At 37.2% G+C, this 23,047-nt stretch overlaps 1 protein-coding gene and 1 long non-coding RNA gene across 4 annotated transcripts in view; both read right to left on the bottom strand.

Annotated features, from left to right (window-relative positions):
* Positions 1-524: 524 nt before the first annotated feature.
* LOC135844522 (uncharacterized) lies at positions 525-3,294 on the bottom strand. Its single transcript, XR_010558554.1, has 2 exons — positions 1,870-3,294; positions 525-1,683 (listed from the first exon to the last, which is right to left on the bottom strand). It is a non-coding gene; the product is annotated as an uncharacterized LOC135844522 (long non-coding RNA).
* A 1,279-nt stretch (positions 3,295-4,573) lies between these two features.
* Positions 4,574-23,047, bottom strand: part of LOC135844477 (uncharacterized) — a 93,275-nt gene continuing 74,801 nt past the window's right edge. For all 3 annotated transcript variants that reach the window (XM_065362696.1, XM_065362702.1, XM_065362711.1), the window contains 13 exons: positions 22,527-22,594; positions 20,210-20,428; positions 19,963-20,096; positions 19,791-19,875; positions 19,606-19,701; positions 19,310-19,482; positions 13,746-16,689; positions 11,410-12,858; positions 11,105-11,302; positions 10,845-11,016; positions 10,600-10,755; positions 10,375-10,524; positions 4,574-6,259 (listed from right to left, as the gene is read on the bottom strand). In XM_065362696.1, the coding sequence (XP_065218768.1) occupies positions 5,919-6,259; positions 10,375-10,524; positions 10,600-10,755; positions 10,845-11,016; positions 11,105-11,302; positions 11,410-12,858; positions 13,746-16,689; positions 19,310-19,482; positions 19,606-19,701; positions 19,791-19,875; positions 19,963-20,096; positions 20,210-20,428; positions 22,527-22,594 (6,185 nt within the window). In that variant the 3' untranslated portion in view covers positions 4,574-5,918. The remainder of the gene's footprint in view (positions 6,260-10,374; positions 10,525-10,599; positions 10,756-10,844; positions 11,017-11,104; positions 11,303-11,409; positions 12,859-13,745; positions 16,690-19,309; positions 19,483-19,605; positions 19,702-19,790; positions 19,876-19,962; positions 20,097-20,209; positions 20,429-22,526; positions 22,595-23,047) is intronic.

Genomic DNA, 23,047 nt, shown 5'->3' with positions numbered 1-23,047 from the left:
AACGGAGCGTCCTAGAAAAATTGCATAGAAACAAAATTGTAGAGAATTTAATTCTCTTAGAGAACACTCTCATCAGATTTTCACTAGAACGCACGGTTCGTCCGCTATATGCGAAAAACTAAGAAATAGAAAGTCTGTATTTTAGAACAAATTCAAAACAAGTTCAAAACAACAACAAAATACAATTGAACCAAAGACATCTAAAATGAAACTGAATCGCGAAAATTTTTATGCCGTGATGAAGCAGAGGTAGTACCCTCAAATCACCTTTAGTGGCACTTCACCAGATATAAACGGGTGCCATTTATCGGCACGACAGATTAAATGATTGAACGACAAAAAAAAAGTGTTTTGCACGACAGATGCTAACGTCCCAAAACCACTTTTCTAACGACAAAAACAGTTTTCAACCATTGCACGACAACAAAAATTTAAGTGCACGCCAAAAAAATCAAGTGAACGCCAGCGTATGCCCGACAAATTGAATAAAATGCATCGACGACTTAAGGAAATGAACGACGACATAATGATAAAAGCGACGAATTTATTCACAAAATTAAAATTTCCAAAAACAATTAATTATAAAGATATCAACGTAACATAAGAACAGTACGAATAATTATTATATAAGAAGTGTCTTTTTTGACTTGTTTGGTCTACCCCTCTTCCTCTTCTGCCCTAGAGGCACATTTTTTGCTTCTATTGCAAGGTGTCCACTCATTTCTGGAAATGATTTTCCCTGACTTTTCCAGGTTTTCGAGACCATTTTTTCCAATTTTCTATGCTTACTCCACACTTTAAAAAAAAAAGTTTTTTTTGAGGAGGGAGGGCGAGAACTTCTGAAAATTTTTATTTTGAGATGCCTTAAAGACGAGTTTTTTTTAGTGCGAAGAGTTTATTGTTTGGTTTTTTAAATTTTAATATTTGAATGATGTTTTTTTGAAGGGAGTTACTTTTGAAAAAGAAAAGAGAATAAGCTCGAGCGAAGCGAGGGTGAAAGCTTCCGAAAATTTGCATTTCAAGAGGCATGAAAACGAGTTTTTTATGTGAGGACAAGAAGAGTTGACCTTCAGAAGAACGGGAATCTTCTACAATGGGGGACATCGATAACAGCCCATTGATACAACTTCGTCCAAATTGGTAGTGAGATGGCCACCTCACTAGAAAAACGTACTTACACAATTCAATCGGGGAATTTAAATACATTCGTCGGGCTTTCCCATGTTCGTCGTGCATTCACTTTCTCGCGGCGTGAATTTTTTATCCTTGTCGTTCGAGGTCTGTCGTTCAATGCTGCTGTTTTAATCACCAAAACTGTCGTTAAATCGCTGTCGTTCAAAAACACGATTTCGTCGTGGGATTTTTCTGTCGTGCAATTCACTTAATCTGTCGTTCAGTTAAAGTTTTCCCGATATAAACCACTAGGCGCTAGAGCAAGTTTTCTAACTTACCCCGAATTCCAACTTCCCCCAGTGCACCTTACTTCGGTTGGTCACAGTGAATGATAATAATGATAGCACATCATTGGTTGTTGGACTGGAGAGATAACATTCCACCAATCATATGCATCTATTTCACGTTGCCAACCTATATTTTTAATGAAAAACTTTCTTAGGGGTACTCGATATTTCTGGGCATCCTGTATACTTATGTATAATAGGTATGATACAATAAACGGCAAGGCTATAACAAACAGTAATTAGAAGGTAGGTAATTAAGAGGGTTAATATATGAGTATTTACATAGTATAGTATACAGTGGTGCGGACATAACAGATAGCGTTATGTTTACCTCACCCGTATACATCAATTTTCGGGGCATATATCCACGGACTGGGATCATCTGTGTTAATCTGAAAGAAGTACCTACCTCGTACGTCTATTATTTCTCTGCGACTTAACAATCTATTTCTATTCAGATCAGCCTTTCTGAAGACCCTTCTCAATTCCTCAATAGTGTAAGGAAAACCTACTAATGTAAGATAACGCCGCACCTCCTTAAACGAGAGCTGGCCATCATGATTAGTGTCTATCCCATCAAAGTTGTCTATGAAGTCATAAGCCATCGAATTCAGGAACAAACTGGGCACAATAACGAAAATACAGATGAAAAAACTTGTAGAGAAACACATCTTGCTGTTTGGATCTTCTGTTTAGATGAAATATGTAGTAGGTAAGTAGGTGGTAGATATCCAATATAAAACTGAACAACTGATGGAGATGTCATTATACGTACCTGGCATGTGCACCCATCTTGAATATATGTAGTAAGTAGGTACTTAATTAAATTTAAGTTTCGCTTAATTAACTGCACAGAGTACCTAATAAATCTCAATGAATCAAATAATTAGCTCATACCTAGTTCAATTAGCACGAGTTCTGTTTGTGAAAAGTAGGATAATAAAAATTTTTGATTATCTATAAGCTCTACTTCAAGGACAACCTCTCGTTACCCTAATACATAAAATAACATAGCCAACTCCATGTTTTCCCTAAAAATGAGTTATGAACGCCATCTGAAAAGTGAACACTTCGTAGTTTATATACGCAATTTCCGACCTTGAAAATACCTCTGGTGAATTCATCGGTGCGCTAGGTATTCACATTTGTTCCATTCAAAGAGGCTTAAAACATACATACCTACAAAATGAAAAAAATTGTTACCGATTATCTTTTTTTTTTCAAATAAATAAGTATAAGTATAGTTGGTTTTCAAAGGTGACACTGATATACAACTTCCATGGATGCTCATTAGAGAGGTGCAGGGGTGTTTCAAACTTTTTCAACATTTTCCATTTTCTATCTGAAATGAGGTACCTATTATGATTGTGCATGATTTGTAATGATGATACTATCAATGAGGAGGTGCTGGCTGGAGCATTTCAAAATTTTCGAAATTTTACAATTTTACCAATAAATAACTGGACAGCCATGCTTATGTACAAGTGGATATCAAATTTGATGGAAAGGCCCAAGTGAATTCTTAACAAAAAGTGCTGGGAAGATTCAAAAATTTTAAATTTTTTTCCAAAATGAGGTAGTGCCAAACTGACAAGTGTAGCGAATACAAAATCACTAGCCAGCGTTAAATTTGCCCACAAACCCCCGTGACTCCAAAAGGGGCACCATGGGGGCTCATCCACACATTTTTGGAATTTTCAAAAGATAAATTTTCACATCTCCTGGACCATAAGACTGACTGGCCAGTGTCTTTTCATCGCTACCTCGTTTTGTTGGTGAAATTGGAAAATTTTGAAACACCCCAGGACCTCCTCATTCGTTGTTATGGAGGTTTCCTAGTCTATGTACTTTCAATATTCCCTCATCATCACATCTTATCTTATGCACAATATTCCACTTGCCGCTATCTTGTATCTCACTTCAAAATTAAATCAAGAATTTCAAATTTGGGAACTGCCCTAGTATAGGTACCTCCACAGTGAGCGTCGCTGGTATTGTATTGTGTAGGTAGGTAAGTACTTGTATAAATAAATAAATATCACATCTGTGCGCAGGCATTTTTGTTATAATAATAAAATATATACTTGGAAAATAAAAATTAGAATTATAGAGAATACATTCATCTTGTAACTAAGGTACATGAACTCCCCCCACTGTCCTTCACTATTTACTTGTAAGTGGAGGATTAGTAGTTTGGTACTAAACACTTGATCTGGAACTATGCAACCTGGTTTTCATTAATTATGCTGACTTGGCTCTGCGTGGTTGTATGCATTTCACTGTGGGTGAGGATGTGGATGTGGATAACTTCAGCCACGTTGGTTGAGCGAGGTTTTGGAAAATAATGGAATTAGGCTATGTACCTACTCATTCAAAAATTGAGTTAAAAGTAAAGTGTATAACTGTATATACAACAATCTCATATCCTTGCTCAAACTTTGCCAGTAGGGTAGACTCTCTACACTTTGTAGATTCATATGGCACCTCATAGCAAAGTCACTTCCTAAAAAGGTTACGAGTTTGTCAAAACTTACGGGTTTGCTGGAGTATATTAAGAAATAGGTTACTAGAATGTTGCCTAGCACATTTCATATGTGTTTATGTACCAATTTTCAGGCGGATTAAATTCGAAAGTTGCATTTTTTGAAAAAAGTTCATTATCGCGCAGGATTCTTGTATTACTGAAATTTTGAGATTCTGAGTTCTATCAGAATCGGTTCAGGTGTTGCTGAGATAATAATTATGTGTATTTCAGTTTAATTGGAATTTCAAGGCAGAGACATTTTAATATCACCGATGAAAAAAATTAAAATTTTTTCCGTCTGAAGTTGTCAATTTCGTTCGACCTTTCCACAGTTCACTACGGAATACTCGTATCGTATACTTCCCTCCGACCTAACCTATCATACAAAAATTCACGTTGAAATAAATATATGTGAGGGCGCATACGGAAAGGGTCCTTATGACCAAAAAAAAAAAAAAAAAAAAAGTTCTCTAAAATTGTTGTAGGAACCCTTTACAGAGTTCCTACAACAATTTCAGAGAACTTTTTTTTTTTTTTTTTGGTCGAATTGTCTCTTTTCGTATGCGCCCTCACATATAAACTCCAGAAATAAATCAAAAATTCATTTAATAAATTTACACTTTATAAATTAAACGATTAAACAATATCGTTAACGCTTATATGCGTACGATTTTTTAAAAAAAAGTATACACATGATGAAGAACGAAGAAAAAAATTACGTAGTACGTACATACAAAAAAAAAAACAAATATATACAAAGCACCACGTACTTCTATAGGACGGTTACAAAAAAAAAAATATATTAACAAAAATTATCATAATATACTCAACAATAACAACGTTTCAATCTCAAATTGATACATTATAGAATACCTACAAAATACATACGTAAAGGAACATGACTGCATAGAGATTAAAATATTGAAAAAAAGAAAAAAAATACGACTAAAACAATTCACTATTTTTACACGTAAATGTAAACAAAAACTTCTCCGATCTTTATACATTTGCTCTAGCATTAAAATTTGTAAAATAAAATAATTTTAAAAAATACCCGAATTGTATTCGGTTCACAAGTGCTCATCCGGAACACCTGATTGACTGGCAAGAGAAAAGAAAGCTAATAAAGTGCAATAAAATAATACGTTTCAGCTTAAATGTGGATAAAATCTTACTACCTAATAATAAAATTTCTCAATACGTACAATTATTAATCATAAAAACATAAAATAGAAAAAGAAAAGATAAAAGTACATAATTATAACTAGGTAGGTACTACAAAGTTTTTAAACCCTAAAATCACAGCTCACATTGCAATTTTACGAGATGTACGTAATACGTTCAAACGTGAAATCGAAAATGCAAAAAAAAGTATCTTTATACTCGCACGATTAGTCAAATTATTCATCGAATAATTCATACATTAAAAAATAATTTGACAACAATTACCATGTTTAGCGTATTTTCAACTTCAAAACCATATTTTTCATTTGTCATTCGAACGTTTATGTGGTGGCATGGAAGACAATAACCGAAACTGAAAAAAAAAGGAGGATAAAGGAAAAGCATTAGTTTGAATTTAGTCGATGATATTAGAGTTGAATACGTAAAAAAAAAAAGTAACAATTAAATACAGTGAGAAAACACAACTTTCAAACCGCGTCAATACAAAACAAATAAAAGATAAACTAAGTAAATAATACAATGATCGAAATTTTTCTCAAATAATCAACAATCAATGATCTTATTATACACTGTAAATCATCAGCAACTAACAATCAAGCATTGAGCATTAAAAATTCAACACATCGAATACGTTATTAAGTAAATGTAGGTCAAGATACATTTTCCAACAACACTAAGATAGAAATATCACAACACAATCGTAATACAAGAACCATTACAAAAAAATGAACCGTATCACCAATTTCAGCTCAGGCTACACTAGCCGATGTTAAAGATTTGGGTAATTCAACCACTGGAGATATATCGCACGATTTGAAGTTAAGCCCGTAATTAAAAGCGTTATTCTCAGCATCTTCATCGTTCACATTTTCATCCGGTTCTTCTTTAGCGTTGGTAATAGTTGTTGTACTTCGTTTATCTTCATTTCTGGCGCTGGCGTTTCCGCTCAAATCTAATTTCAAACGATTTTTCGTATGTTTCAGTTCGCCGAGGCCGGGAGATGGTAAATCGACGTAGTCGTCGCCAACTTTTGATCCATTTTCTATTCCTTTGGCATTCAAATTCAACTCTTTGAAAGGATTGCACTTTTCTGAAAACAGAAATTATATTCCATTGTTAGTCAATGGCACGATAACTGAAACGATCCCATTTAGGTAGATGCCGCCAGCACTGCATGCCTATATCAAATTAAAAGTTGCAGGTGCACCTGCACACCCCTTTTTCCCACTGTAGAAGAAAACCTTGGGTAATGCTGGCGGCATAGTAGCACTGCCCATCACAAACGTGCACTAACGATGCACAAACGATTTAGTTCAGTGGCAAAATGTATATTTTGGGCGATAAACGGCAAACAATGATAAAGCTTTGAAATTTGGTATGATGAACAAGGACACCAACAGAAAATTTTTAAGCCCGGGAGGCAATCGCCAAGTCCCATAGGAAGGGAATGGGGGTGATTTAGGGGAGGGTTCAACCCCCAATTTTTCCAAATGGGTCTAACGGGGCCATATTGGTGTCAATTCCATATGATTGAACCCCGCTGAGTTCGAAAATACCATTACTTTCAAAATCTGAGGAAGAGGCATGCCTCAAATTTGAGATTTTCTGAGTGAAGTTTTTGCATTTTTCTCAAAAATACCCCAAAATTATAGTTTTTTAACCCTGGACGACACGCTGACCTTTCATCGACATTTTTATGGTCATTTTCGGATTCTACAGGTCAATTAAAATGCGAATCGACCATCAATACTTTCGCATACCTCTACTGTGGGTGTACAGAGGGGTCTAAAGGGGTTAAAAATTGACGTTTTTTCGGCATTTTCTCGCAAAAATCGGGGTTTTTGAACTGTGCACCGGATACAATTAGCGGGAGAAGGTTCTAATGTCGATTTTCGAATACTACAAAGCAAATGCCATCGAATAAGACTCGGAGGCACTTTTTACACCCCTCCTGGGAGGTAGTAGAGGGGGTCAAATTTGACCCTTATCTTGCTTATGTTGAATCAATATTTTAGAAATAATGTAAGTAATCAACGTAAGTGTACATTTTCTTACTACCGAGGTGATAATGTTTGCATCAATGTTTTTTGTACCGTCGAACCCAAATTTGCGATAATTTTTTCGATTCCAAGGGGAGGGGGGTGAGACCATACAGGGGAGTAGGTCTATTTTTCACAAAAAATCGACATGTATATCAAAATGTAGGTTTTCAAGGACGCTGATTTCAGAAATGCTATCAGTTTTTCATTTTGGTTGAAGCTAAGGGGATGATACTGCATTCAAGGTGTGGTGGATGACATTTTTCACAAAAAATCGACATGTATATCGAAATGTAGGTTTTCAGGTCTAAGCGTGCATTTACATGGAAATAGTGTCTTTGGAATGAAAAAATGAGATATGAAAGGCATTGTTAAATTATCATGATTGATTATGGAATAGTAAAATCATATTCAAGATGCACAAATTTTTTACGCCACAATTTTCATTCTAAAAAATCTTCATCTGGTAACTAGCTACTCACGTAAATACCACGAATAATCGGAAATATTTGAACAAAATTATGTCGAATTAATTATTCAGACTCCCACTTCCCTGAGCCGGAACACAAAACGTAATTGAAAGAAAAAGATTGATGTACATGGCGATTTTTTGTGAAAAATTTCATCCCCTACCTCTCGAATGCTGTATCATCCCTTTGGGATCGACCAAAATGAAAAATCGATAGCATTTCTGAAATCAGCATCCTTGAAAACCTACATTTCGATATACATGTCGATTTTTTGTGAAAAATAGACCTACTCCCCTGTATGGTCTCACCCCCCTCCCCTTGGAATCGAAAAAATTATCGCAAATTTGGGTTCGACGGTACAAAAAACATTGATGCAAACATTATCACCTCGGTAGTAAGAAAATGTACACTTACGTTGATTACTTACATTATTTCTAAAATATTGATTCAACATAAGCAAGATAAGGGTCAAATTTGACCCCCTCTACTACCTCCCAGGAGGGGTGTAAAAAGTGCCTCCGAGTCTTATTCGATGGCATTTGCTTTGTAGTATTCGAAAATCGACATTAGAACCTTCTCCCGCTAATTGTATCCGGTGCACAGTTCAAAAACCCCGATTTTTGCGAGAAAATGCCGAAAAAACGTCAATTTTTAACCCCTTTAGACCCCTCTGTACACCCACAGTAGAGGTATGCGAAAGTATTGATGGTCGATTCGCATTTTAATTGACCTGTAGAATCCGAAAATGACCATAAAAATGTCGATGAAAGGTCAGCGTGTCGTCCAGGGTTAAAAAACTATAATTTTGGGGTATTTTTGAGAAAAATGCAAAAACTTCACTCAGAAAATCTCAAATTTGAGGCATGCCTCTTCCTCAGATTTTGAAAGTAATGGTATTTTCGAACTCAGCGGGGTTCAATCATATGGAATTGACACCAATATGGCCCCGTTAGACCCATTTGGAAAAATGGGGGGTTGAACCCTCCCCTAAATCACCCCCATTCCCTTCCTATGGGACTTGGCGATTGCCTCCCGGGCTTAAAAATTTTCTGTTGGTGTCCTTGTTCATCATACCAAATTACAAAGTTTTATCATAATTTGCCGCTTACTTACAGTTTGCCACTGAACTAATTAGTGAATATTTCAACTTCAAATTTGATATGGGCAGTGCTGATGGCATCTACCTATGAAATTTCAAATGTGAGCCTCGAAAATGAATAATTTTTGCCCTGTTTTTGACTAACAACCACCTCCTCTTCTTCCCCCATTCTTCTAGAAAGTTTGAATTTCACACATCTAGATTGAGAAATGTTCAGAAATGTTTCCGTTACAGATTTTTATTTTCTAACCAGATTTCATCTCTCTCCAGATCTTTTTCAAATTCATGGCGCGCATACTTCTGATGATAAGTGGATAATGCTATTCAAAAAAAACACACACACACAATAGAAATGGGTACCTGGACCCAAATGAAAATAAATTCATTGAATTGGTCAGTACTGACTCAAATTTTTTCAAAAAAAAAAAAGTAACTTTAGTAATCAACAAAATTCAAAAAAATGACCAAAAAAGATAAAAAAACTTTAGAAAAACATTTCAACTCACAAAATAAGTATGTAAAATAAAATAAAATAACCAAAAAATCCAGCAAATCTCAATTTAAAAAAAAAAAAAAAAAATACGAAACAATAAACATACTAATTTAAATCTAATAATGAAACTCGACTGAGATTTTAACTACACATTAGCACAGAACAGGACTTTTTGGCAATTACTGACAAAAAAATATACATTTTCTAAATTTTTTTCAGAAAAGTGAGACTATTTCGCAATTTTCTGATAATACAGCAAGACTTGTTGCTGGCAACTTTCAGCGTTAAATTGACTATTTTTTATGATTTTTGGAAAAACAGCAAGATTTAACCACGTTTAGCAAAAGACAGAGCTATTTGCACAATTTTCTGCAAAAAATAAAGACTTCGTAGCAATTTTTGAAAAAAAAAGTTGAAACTCTTTCGAATTTTGTTGGCAATAAAGTGTAACTTTTCAACAGTTTTTGGCATTTTTAGATGAAGAAGCATAATTATTCAGTAATTTTGGTAAAATGCGAGATTTTTTGGAAATTAGTAGCAAAAAAATGATGAACAATTTTTATTTTTTTACAACCATTTGATAAAAAAGTGACTTGAGTTGAATCACTGTTTTTGATCTATGATTCGAATCCTATTTTTCGTGATTTAACCAGACCCTCGTTTTTGAAGAAGGTAAACACGATTGCAATTTTGGAATTTTTAAAAATTTAAGATTTTCAAATATTGAAAAAAACAACAACAAACAAGCCTTAGATTTACAATTCACCTGCCCTGATTAGTTCAGAAACTCGAACGTTGACATGATTTAATTTTAAGCGACCAAAGTTGATTACAAAGTCATCTGGAGCAACTCGAAATTGATCACAATCGATTATAGGCATCAACTTTGTGTACGAACTGATTTTTAAATTCGTGCTCCAAAATTTACTCTTGTAGAAAATTTAAGCAGGCCTTCAAAAATTAGTCAAAAATTGAAAATTCAATTTTGGCAGCTCAAAATCTAGTTTTGAGATATGGATAACATGATACATATATCAGAGAGCAGAATTTCAGCGCAATCGAAGACAAATCAGTTTTAAAACAAATAAATGACACAGTACTTACCAGAAATTGTGGTTTCTTCGTTACGTGTATCATTGCTGAGAGGAATGGAGGAAGAGGAGGAGGTGGTGGTCGTCGGCGATGGGACACTGGACGATCCAGGACTAGATAAATAATACGTCGAAGGGTTATCTTCGATAGCTGAAGTTAATTCTGAAACACGTACAAAAAGAATCGAATAATTTCATAATCGAAGGATCACACATCATTAAATTTTAGTGTTCTTACTGATAGAAGCATCCAAGTCATAGGCACCAATTGTATAGAATCCTAATTTTGTAGAAACACTATTGCCCTTAGAAGTAACCGTGGTTGGTAGACCTGGATAAGGCATCAGATCATCACTACAGGTCTGTGACTCTTCGCAATCATCCAGTTCCCAATCTGAGTAGTAAAACGTACAGGTAATTCATGAAATAAGAAGTTAACTAAAGGTCTAGAAACTAAGACATCGAGAAAACTAGATAATTTACCCGAAAATGATGAATAATCTGCGTATAAGTTATCTCTGTCTAAACTCCACAATCCGAGCATACGATCTTGAAGTATTTCATCGTAAGTTCGAACGTAATTGGTTTCATCTTTGGGATACTCATAAACGCAGTGGTATTTCTGCTTTTTAAACGAGACGTTCTTCTTGACACCCTAAGCAGTTCGAAAATCATGAATTAAAATAACATCAACTTTTCGAAATATAAGAAGTACACTTATATATGAGGAGGGGCATCCTTACTTTGATTTTTTCTTCATTCTTGAGAGCGGATTTCTGCGGAACAGCTCCAATATTCCACGAATATGGTACAAAGTCAGCCAACTCTTCGTCATCTTCGTCGTCATCGTCGTCATCATTATCGTCAACATCGTTACCGTTCTCGTCTTCGGAATCGTGATGGAATTTTTCTTCATTAGCGTTATCGTCTTCGTTAGTTTTCTGGAAAAAAAAAAAAAAAAAAAAAAAAAACGAATCCGCATTAGGTACATATAATACATAATTATGAATGGAAGAAAAACAATCACCAAATGGACCAATGTTCTCACCTTCCACTCGAATTCATCGTTGGTACATTGTTCTTCACCGTCCTCAGACTCGGTGTCAGATTTAATATCATCTTGATCGATAGATCCATCTTGACTACCACATTCGATGAAAGAAGTGGACATCAAATCGTTTACGTTGATTTCTTTCAGACCAAAATTGTCCAAATTTTGCGAATTGAGGAACGCGTTTAGAGGAGGTTTCCACGTTTTCTCTGAACTTTGGTTCGAGTTGGCAACGTACGAATCGACAATGTTTTTCGGACTAGTAGGAGAGGTTTTGGAAACAAACGCGTAGTTGTCGTCTTTTACCAATGATACGTGGAAGTTGCGAATTTGTTTGCTGGTGTTGCCGAACAGAGCTAAAGAATTTTTCACTTTGGTTCGAGTCGAATCGAAATTATTGGATGAGTGAATGCCAGCTTCGTCATTTTCACGATGAGTTTCTGATTTTGGATCAGTCGAATCGATTTGATCTACATCTATCGTAGTATCTGCGCTATCATAAGGTTCAACTGCAATCGGTTTTTCTTGTTCGTTAGTCGGAGTTCGATCATTAGAGTCGCACAGTTCGTCCATCGGGGGCCAATTTTCAGATTTAAAATCGGCAGGTAACGATTTACACTCCGATTCGGAGATATCGGACATGCTGTTAAATTCGACCAACGAACACGTATCGTGATAAGGTAAAAAGAACGACTTAATCCAAGAATCATCTCGGACACATTGAACCGGATCGATGAACTCGTTAATCGCGGCGGTAGCTGCCGCCGAATTATCACGAAATTCGCGTGAATTCTTCAGCAGTTCGTCGATATTGGTGATGGCCTTCTGATAATCGTTTTTATTCGACGAACTCGGATACAGCAGCGTATTCTCCGGCGTGTTCAGATGTCTGGTATCGCATGACGAGGATTTTTCATCAAATTCGTCGAAGTTTTTCGACGACGAGGGAGATAGAAATACATCCGATAGATTACCAGATTCCGAAGACGAATACGACAAATGAGCTCCAGTTTTACTACTAGTGCCTGGTGAAAGGCTATCCGGAGTTGGAACGCTGTCTGAATCCAGATTATCAGCGATTTCTATCGTATCGTCTTCGTTTTCTTCGATTTCGTACGTTTCGTTGAGTTTCGGTTTCAAGAACGATGCCAATGTGGCTGATTTCGAATCGCTTTTGTCGACGATAGACGCTTCATTGGTAAGAGTGTTCACTATTAGAACGTCGTCTTCGGGTAAGAAGTATTTTTTAGATGTTGAGCAGTCCTCACTGTCGCTGTCGCTGCCATCGCCACCGCCGTCGACATCCACATCTTCGTCACTGGAGCACATTGAACGGATTGACGATAGTGAAGAGTATTCTTCTTCTTCTTCTTCCAGAATTGGTGACAGCTGCGAAGGATACGTGTTGTACTCGATAGTGATTCTGGGGTTTTCATCCGACGATGCCTATTAAGAGAAAAGATAGAATTAAAAATACATAGGTACGAAGAGACTGAAACGATCGAAACTTTTGAGTTATTCCGAATCAAATCAGGCCAGCTTTGGATTCAAGTACTCCGATTTTGCTTTTTAGTGACTTTGAGAGGCTAGACACATGGGTCAATAACCTTGAGAGGCTAGAAAGATAAACTCGACAGCAGACATACAACCTTAGGAAGTCACACAGGTAGGTAAATGCCATTCAGAATTTCGAGACGTAGGTCAATGATTTTAATAGGCCAGACAGACTGGTCAATGACCTAAAAAGGCCAGAAAGACAGACAAATGACCTTGAGAGGCTAGATAGGCTGGTCAGTGATCAGCGACTTTGAAACTCCAGACAATATCCTCTGTGTCTGTATCCAAAATTGCAGATGCTAAAAATCAATTTTGGATTTTTGGCGAATTTTTGAAAATTAAAAAAAAATTTCATTAGGTAGATAATCAAAGAGAACCAATTTGAATGATTTCCTCAATAGTTGTGAAGCCTCCAGTGATTTTTTAATTTCCTCCAGAAATTTCAAATCTCTCTGGAATGGTCAAAAATGAACTTCGGCATCTACAACTTGGGTCGGTGATCATTTGACACCATTTCGACTGTTTTAGGTAGTACCTGAAGAATTCCGCAGGAATGAGTTCGAAAGTAAATTTTTAACTCATTTGCATCCAGAAAAAGTGAAAAAATCAAATTTTCAAAGAAGATAAATATAAACATAAAGCGTGTTTTTTCGACAATATGTTCAGACTTTATGTGGTGTATTTACGTGATACCCATTCGAGGCTGATTTGACGCGGAATGACCCTTTTTGAAACCGAAAAATGGGATAAAATGTACTCTGACGCTCAACACTTACCTCTTCCTGCGGTTCAACGATAGCCAAAGTCGACGACGACGTGTTCGGTAACTTTTCGAGTAATTCGTTTCGAATAAGTTCGACAAATTTCTCATCCATATCTAAACGTCTTCTATAATCGTCGTCGATCGGAGAAGGTAGCCAGCTGGACTCTGACGAATCTTCATCGCCTTCGCCATCGTCTTCCTCGTTGATCGAATACGGTAACGAGATAGGTTCGCACAGGCCTTCCAAAATATCGCTAATTTCGTACGCTTCTTTCGGATGTTGCTCGTCGTCAACATTTTCTTCGATTTCATCTGGAGAAAAACTGCGTCTTTGTTGCAAATCTGAGTTTTCTTGGTCGATGTTGTTTTCGGTAGAGGATTTCAACTGTTCCATTTCCTTTTCTAGTTTCGGATCGACGGAAAAGAACAGCTGTTCGACTTTGACGAAATTTCCACTATCTGTGGTCGGACTGTCGGAAGCTGTGGCAGATTTGGAATCAAGCACGGAGGGGCAGTTACCCGAGTCCTCGGATACTTGCGATTGCAACTTGACGCAGGTATCTTCGTCAACTGACAACGAGACTTCGTATTCTTCGGAAGTGGCGAACGACGATCCTCGTCTGGATATGGCGCCGTTCTCATCTTCCATCGGTTCTTCTATTTTCACTGAGCATTCGAGTTCATTGTCGACAGTTTGGTCATCGGGTAGTTCTTCGATTTCGATGATTTCGTTGACAACTTGAGTTGCTTCTTTGTCTTCCTCCAAACTGGAGCAGTTATCGTCGCTGTCGTCAGCTACGAATTTGGCAATTACGTCTTCCAGGCGATTTTTTACCTCGTTCATTTGCACCGAAATCGAACCTTCGAGCGACTTATCGCTGCTGCCGTCTCCGCTGTTAATCTGATCAGTGCCTCGGCCCGAATCATCTGACTGGAAAGGGCACGAATTCAGGGTCGCGCAGTCGCCGCTGCGGAATTTCTCCAAATTATCGAAACTTTCGCAAGAGCAATTATCATCCAGACATCGGTCTTTACAACATCTCAGACACTCGTTGTTGCTGAAATGACACTTGGCAAAGCAATAGTCGCAATACTGGGTTCGAAAACGAGTTTCTGGGCCTCTTCTGATATCTTCGTCGCATTTATAGAAATAATCGTCGCATTCGTTGAGGAAATCGTTGAGCGTACGAGGCGATTCTTCGTACTGGACATCTTCACTGGGTTCTTTGCTATCTTCGGGCTGGGCTTCTTGAGCGCTCGGTTTGGCATTGGCAGCGTCGACTAGCGTGGTCTTCAGACCTTTGAAAAATTCCAAGGTGTGACTTTCCGAAGGCCCTATCACCACCGAATCGAGATCGTTGGCGCTAGATGACGCGTCCGAGTCGTCGTTCGACGCACACGACTCGGATGACGAGGAAGATGAGGACGAGGAGGACGAGTAGAGGACGTCGTACGATATAGAGGCGGTCGTTGGGTCGTTGACGGGTGATAAATCTTCATCATCGTTGGCATTCTCGCTCGAATCGTTTGCGTTTACGTCGGCCACCCTATCCTCCGTTGTACGCGCACACGATCGAGCTTCATCGACTAAAAAATTACTCTCGTCTGATTTGGATTTTTGGCCTGCCGCTGCTGCACCCTCGTCGCTCGTCTCAGCCGCACATACCACTGGTAACTTGTTATCGGCGCCGCTACCGCTCGCTTCGGCCACATTTTCACGACTAATTTGACTAGAAATTTGCGAAGAACGTTTTTTCGAGGCTTCATCGGCTAAAAAATGGCCACCTTTGGAACCGCCGGCGCCGTCTTTACTCGCAACAGAAGGTAAATTGGCGCTCGTCTGTAACGACATGTAGCTCAGCGAGTCTTCCAGGTCACCGCCTGCTGTGCCGCTGATTTTGGCAATTTGGATTTTTTTCAACGTCTCCTGGAACTGTTGATCTTTCTCGACAACCGGTAGATTGCTTTCGCTGCCGAAACTCAAACTATTCATCAACGAGGACGCGGTCGCGACCACGTTACTTTTAGACCCTCGACGGGTTGACTTGAAACTACTTTGGCGGCTGTGAAACGAAGGCAACGAATCCGATTCGCTACTTTCGCTGCAGTCGATATGCGTCAAGATCATCAAATCGGCGACGCTCTTCGATTTTTCTTTAACCTTTTCGGTGAATTCGCCTCGTTCTATGCGTCTGCGCCACATCTCGTCTTCGGTATCCGTTCCCAACGAGTCGATTCTTCTCGTCAATGAGTTATCTTCGATCAAACTGTCCGGCTGGAAGAGCTGATGGTTATTCCAAAGCACATCCGAGTCGGTATTCGACACCAGTCCCAGTCGGAAGTTCAGCTTCTGCTCTTTGCCAGATCTAACGGTGCTGCTGCTGTCGCTATCTCTGCGTTGTTGGTACGCTTCTCTGGGGTACCAAGAAAACTCGCCGCCGCCACTGCCGCTGCCACCAGCATATTCGAAAACGTCGTCTCCGCGCCGACCCGAGCAAATATTATCCAAAGAACCGTGCAAATTTTCCAAACTAGGCGACCGATGATGCTTCATGGAAACCGGAGATGAGAATAAATCAGCGGTAGAGCTGTTTGAGTATCGCCTCGAAGACGCTGGCGAATCTCCGCTGCTGTATTCGTCGTTCATGACTCGATGTCTAGGTGAACCGGAGCTGGACTGTTGTAACTGCTGCAGAGATAGACCTTTAGATAGTTTCGGATTATCCAAGTCGATACCCGAATCGTTGTCGCTTTTGCTGGCTAGTGCGAGTCGCCGTCTGTTTGACTTATCGTCATCGTTATCGGTAACTGGGATCGAGTTCGGTTTCGACAAATGCCATCTGGAGTCGAAATCTTTATTCTTGAATCGGTGCAATAACGCCGACAATGCGTTGATAACGTGAATAAACGAGGGCCGATCCACGTAGTCTTTCCAACATTCTTTCATTATTTCGTATCTGTAAAAAAAAAAAATTGTAGAAAAATGTTATTAGTAGGCCTACGTAAATAAATACTGCTGTATTTCACATAATTCTGATGGAAAAGTTGAAAATATCTTTGAAAAATTCAAATATAGATCCGATATTTCTCCAACAACGGGGAACTGATGGAAAATTGTTAAACTGCGCAACGCTAAATCGAAAGAGCACGAGGGGTTACAAAAAATTTCTGGAAGTTTCAAAACGACCTAAAACCATTTCTAGTCGATCCGACACAGCAAAAATAGGACATAAACGGAACTTTAGCTTTCCACCAAAAATTTCATGATTTAGTAGCTGCCAAAAACAATTTTGAACCTTACAAACGTTCAGTCAAAAATTCAGTTGCCAACGTGCATTTCTTGAATTGTGATACATACATAATTTTTTTAAAAAATATGTGTTTCACCAAAGTGAAATATAAAGCTGAAATTCGGGAAGTATCCTAAGTATTTACAACCCCCCCCCCCCCCCCCGGTCCCTCCTAATAAATTAGGAACGTTTTCAACCATTTTGAGCAGCTCTGGAGCCTCCAGCAGATTTTACACACATCAATCAAGATTTCAGTCACCGAAGTGCATTAACATCAAATACGGCTTAATCAAAATTTGGTAAATTTCGCATTTTTGCCTCCCCCCTCCTCATTGAGTGTAAATGGTTTCGAACCATTTTGAACATTTCTGCATAATATGTTTGAAGGTTGACATTTCGAGACAAAAAATTTATTCGATGAAGTTACAAACCAAAATTTACTTCATAGATACCCTAACTTCAACATGCTGGGTCAACTGGGAGCGCGGTTTCAACCCGTTTTAAAGTCTCTACTCTCTAGCCATATTTCAAAAAAATTCTAAATTTTCAAAAAATGCGATTTTGGAGCCTTCAGAAATTTTTTTAGAAATTCCAATTCTCCGACAAACAGTCACAAAATTTGCCGAAATGAACTTCAGCACTTATAATCACATTTAGTGCGTGTAAGTAGGTAACTCGCTTGACCAATTGCTCAGTGTCATTCCATGCCAAATCGGCGGATATTTGCACGAGGGGTCTTCGATTTTTTTCAAAATCAGATCATTTGTAGAGGTCATCAAACGATGACGAATGACACAAACCGGACATTTTTCGATTTTTTTTGACGGAGCTGTGGCGCCTCAAAGTTCTCCAAATGGCTGAAAATGAAAAATTTCAGTTGCAAATTGCTCCGGTTGTACGAGGTATAGAATTTTCAACTTTTTTCAAATTGTAGTACTTTGAGAGGGTAATCGACGAATGGTGTTAAAATCAGTGTTGCCACTTTCAAAAACCTAAAAAAATCGATTTGAAAACTTATACTTTGAATATAACCATGGTCTTCGAGAGTAAAAATTCTGAAAAAAATTCTCAGTTTTAGTCCTTTTTATGTAAAATAACATATCAAAAATTGGACTGGTATTTTTTTCATTTTCGAGAAAAAAAAATTACAAGTTTTACAGTTGTTGCAAAAATACCATCAGAAACCTAAAAAATGGAAATTTTTGCATTTTTGAAATATTTTACCAATTTGTAGACGAATATGGGAAAAAATCCCCCTCCTCCCCAATTTGTCAACGAATCGACGAAAAGTGCAATTTTTCGTGCTATACCTAATTTTATTTTAAGAGTGAAGTAAATGCATTTTTCGTCGATTCGTTGACAAATTGGGGAGGAGGGGGATTTTTTCCCACATTCGTCTACAAATTGGTAAAATATTTCAAAAATGCAAAAATTTTCATTTTTTAGGTTTCTGATGGTATTTTTGCACTAACTGTAAAACTTGTAATTTTTTTTCTCGAAAATGAAAAAAAATATCAATCCAATTTTTTGATATGTTGTTCTACATAAAAAGGACTAAAACTGAGAATTTTTTTCAGAATTTTTACTCTCGAAGACCATGGTTATATTTAAATTATAAGTTTTCAAATCGATTTTTTTAGGTTTTATTTTGAACGTGCCAACACTGATTTTAACACCATTCGTCGATTACCCTCTCAAAGTACTACAATTTGAAAAAAAGTTGAAAATTCTATACCTCGTACAACCGGAGCAATTTGCAACTGAAATTTTTCATTTTCAGCCATTTTGAAAAACTTTGAAGCGCCACAGCTCCGTCAAAAAAAAACCGAAAAAAGATCCGGTTTCGGTTTGCGTCATTCGTCATTGTTTGATGACCTCTACAAATGATCTGATTTTGAAAAAAATCGAAGACTCCTCGTGCAAAAATCCGTCGATTTGGCATGGAATTACCCTCACTGATTTCCCAAAATTGGTTTTTGCTGGTTCAGAAGAGCATATTTCACAAATTATAGGGTATCTACCAAATTCTAATTTTGATGATTTTTTTTTCTGATTCTCGGCCCTAATTTTATTTTTGAAAATTCTTCAAAAATCGAAAAATTCACTTTATTATGGGAAGTTTTGGCTGAAGATGTATTTTCGCATTATTTTTCGAGTTTTCTTTCTAATTCAAATTTTTTTCTGTCAATTTGGATACCTCCCTCGTAAGATGGCATTACTTATCGTATCATCATCGAGGATACCTCAAATGCGACCAAAGAGACAAGCAACGTTTTTTTCTACTCACATTTCCTTGGTAAATGGAGTCCTCATTGAGGGACACGGCAAACGCAATCCTTCGCTACCGAAAACTCGACTAATTACTTCATCGTTAGATAATTCTTTATACGGTAATTCCGCCCATTCTTCTAGTTCCCACAGCAGAACTCCATAACTCCATATACACGACGCTCCAGTAACCTATAAAACACATAGTACCACAATATGTAAGCATAAGTACACATAAGATAGGTATAGGATAACCAAGACATGCATCTGGTCCTGTCATGTCACGTCACATAGTGCATATCGCACAAGCATTACCTGTTGTGGTTCTATGGTGGTTTCAGTACATTTCAAAGTTTCTGGAGCGCACCATCTAATTGGTAGAGCGATATCGCCGTTAAAATAATATTCTTCCTGCAAAAAAAAAAAAAAAAAATCATTAGGTCTCATTCAAGATACGTACTGCGGGACGACTCAATTGACCGCTTCTGCGACTACTGTACCTTGTAATTTTGCAAACTTATCCCGTAATCGCCGACTTTAACTTTGAGATCGGCACCAACCAAGCAATTTCGAGCCGCTATGTCGCTGAAAATGACACGCTCGTTGAATATGGATCGCACTCATAAAGTCGTGAAAGATGACTAAGTACAATATAAAGGTAAGTAAACTTACGTATGGACGAAGGTATGTTGTAACATGTAGCTTAATCCACTGGCGATATCGATGGCCATCCTTAAAATAACACCCTGATATACCAATGCATCTCTATTACCAATGTTCTGTTTGAGGTAACTCTTCAAATCACCCTGAAACATGAGAAACCAATGATGATGAGTAAAATTATTGAACAAGAATAATAAACATAACAGATCCATAATGTTTAATTAGATAATCAGTAATCGACTAATCGCACACTTACATTCGAGCAAGCTTCGAAAACCAACAAGAAAGGCACATTCTCCAAACACCGGCCTAGCAATCTGAGCACATTGGCATGGTTTAGATCTCTGTATGGTTTGGCTTCTCGAAGGAAGAAAGCTTGCTCAGACGGGCTTGCGTCTTCTTTCAGTATTCTAACGAACACTCGGTGGATTTTATTGCTGTTTGCCACGATGCCACGAGCTTCGCCTTCCACCACCTGAGCAAAGGGTCGAAGATAATTTCATACAAATCGGTTACGAATGGTTACTAGGGTGTACCTTATTCAGTTATTTATATGGTGAAAAATTCGTTTCAAATTTTTTTCGCTCCCACCCCCCACCCTCGTTCCAAACGTGACCGCAGGTGAGAAAATAATACCCTGAAAATTTCAGCCCCCAAGGGAGGAAAAAAGTCGTGCCGGTGGGCTCCCTAATTTTCCCACAGGTATATGAAAAAATCGAAGTACATATCAAGCAAAATTTATAAAATTGTGAACTTTCTAGTTCTAACACCTCAGTCAAGTCCTTACTTGAATAAAATCAACTTATATACCAATTTTAGCCCCGTATTATCTCCACCCAAGACTAACCAGTGAATCAGAGGGGAGAGCTCTTATTTATAATATGTATATGTATACCTACTTAGGTATACTTGTGAAAAAATATTTTAATGACGCCCTAAATATTGTTGTTGGGTTTCATGAGAAAAATGTCTCCAATCACGTTAGTGAAAATAAGTCGTGCTAGGGAGCACGCCTCTCCCCCTCCCCCATCTCAAAATATATAAGAAATCAGAAAAATTGAATTTTTTACCTTTATTTAAAAATAATAATCCTTATTATAGATTTGGTCCATTTTCATTAGAAATGCTGTTAAATATTTCATGACCTGTCTACATGATGAAAATGTGGAACTTGTCTCTTTCGTCAGAAAATGAAAAAAGATGAATAATACTAGGCACATTTTTTCTTCCATATTTTAATCCTTGGATTTGGTCGATCTTCATCAGAAAAGCGTTATGTAAGACTTTTAAAAACTTGTAGAAAAAGGACCAATTTCTGACACTTTGACTTTGAGAAACATTGAAGCGGACGTTTTGTAATAAAATTATGTCAAATTTTCACAGAACACTTATTGACGTTCTGACATATTTTAATGCAAGACTTGAAAAGTTGGAAAAAAATCTTCAAGAATCCCTATCAATGAGATTTCATTTTTAGGTTTAAAGCAAAAAAACATATCCACGACTTGAAACTATCTTCGCAGAAGAGACTTTACCTCCATTCCAGAAATTTTTTTTCAACTTTGCCCGGAGGGACTGAAGAAAGATTTTTCTGGAAAAAAGATCATCTAGAAGCATTCTGCTCAGAGATAAAAAATGTTCATCTAATTGCGAGTACCTAATACCTATAGATATCAATTTTCATCTTTCTCGATATTCTTCAATTTTGAGGGTCTCATAAAAAGGGGACCACCATCATTTGGATGACGATGACAAGAGGGTGTTATTCTTGAAAAAGTGGTTATCTAAAAGTACTCTGCTCAGAAATGAAACATTATCAAAAAATTTGTACAGATATAAATTTTTCATTTTTTTATTGATTTTTTTCAACTTTGAGGGGCTTTATAGGTAACCAAACCAACATAATTTCGGAGACCGAGAGGGAGGTTTTTCTTGAAAAAGTGCTTATTCAGAAAGATTCTGCACATAAATAAAAAATATTCAAAAAATTTCAACAGACATCAATTTTTAATAATTTTTTATTTTTCCCAAATTTGAGGGGCTCCATGCAAGAGAGCCAACATCATTTGGGGGTTCAACAATGTTGTTTTTTTTTTTTTTTGAAAAGGGGATTATGTAGAACAAACTCTAATGTAGAAATGAGATATTTTCAACAAATTTCCCATAATTTTATCATCATTTTTTCCAACTTTGAGGGGCTCCATACTAGGAGGCCAATATGGTTTGAAGGGCAGGGAAAGTTTTTTCTTGAAAAGAGGATTATTTAGAAACAGTCTAGCGCAGAAACAAAGAATTTTCATGAATAGAACATTTCTTTGATTTTTTCCCACTCAGGGAGCTACCGGCATATGCACCACTTCTTTTAAAGCTGGGGAAAAATGAAAAACAGGGAATTATTTTCTCACCTGAGGTCATGTTTTTTGGGGGGGAGGGGTGGGAGCTACAAAATGCCAACTTTTCAAAATAAGGTACACCCTAATGGTTACTTATCCTTTAAGTACCTACATATTTAGATAGAAAACATGATTATTCATGCAAGATTACAATACATGAGTTAGCATCATCTTACATACCTTGCCGAACCATCCTTGGCCACATTCTCGAAGATAATGCAGTTGGTCTCGAGGGAAATCTTTGTCACCTGTAAACAAAATGCAAAAACTTTCATTACATTTTAGCTTTTATCAACTTCAGCCGTCTGAAATTTTATTATTTTCATTCTTTCTGCATGGGCCATACAGTGATGTTCTAATTAAAAACAAAAACGAAAACAAAAAACAATTTCTTGTGATGAAAAAAGATTGAAATTTGAAAATTTTCACCCAACATTCTGCACGAATAAGTAATCGAAATTATTGCAAAAATCCGCCATCTTTTGAAACAGATCTGAAAACATTAAATCCAAATCTTTTTACCATACCCTCCATACAAATGCGTTACTTAGGCAGTTACCCAATAAAGTTACGTGTTTCTAATGACTGAGACTACCATAACGCATTTCTCCTCTTTTAATAACTTCCTGAACAACTTAATTTGTGAATTTCTCCAAATTGGTAATTTTCAACGATTTAAATAACATTCTGGTGTTTTTATT

Source organism: Planococcus citri, chromosome 1 (assembly GCF_950023065.1).
Source record: "Planococcus citri chromosome 1, ihPlaCitr1.1, whole genome shotgun sequence".
NCBI classification, from domain to species: domain Eukaryota; kingdom Metazoa; phylum Arthropoda; class Insecta; order Hemiptera; family Pseudococcidae; genus Planococcus; species Planococcus citri.
This window is presented reverse-complemented; position numbering and strand designations above follow the sequence as displayed.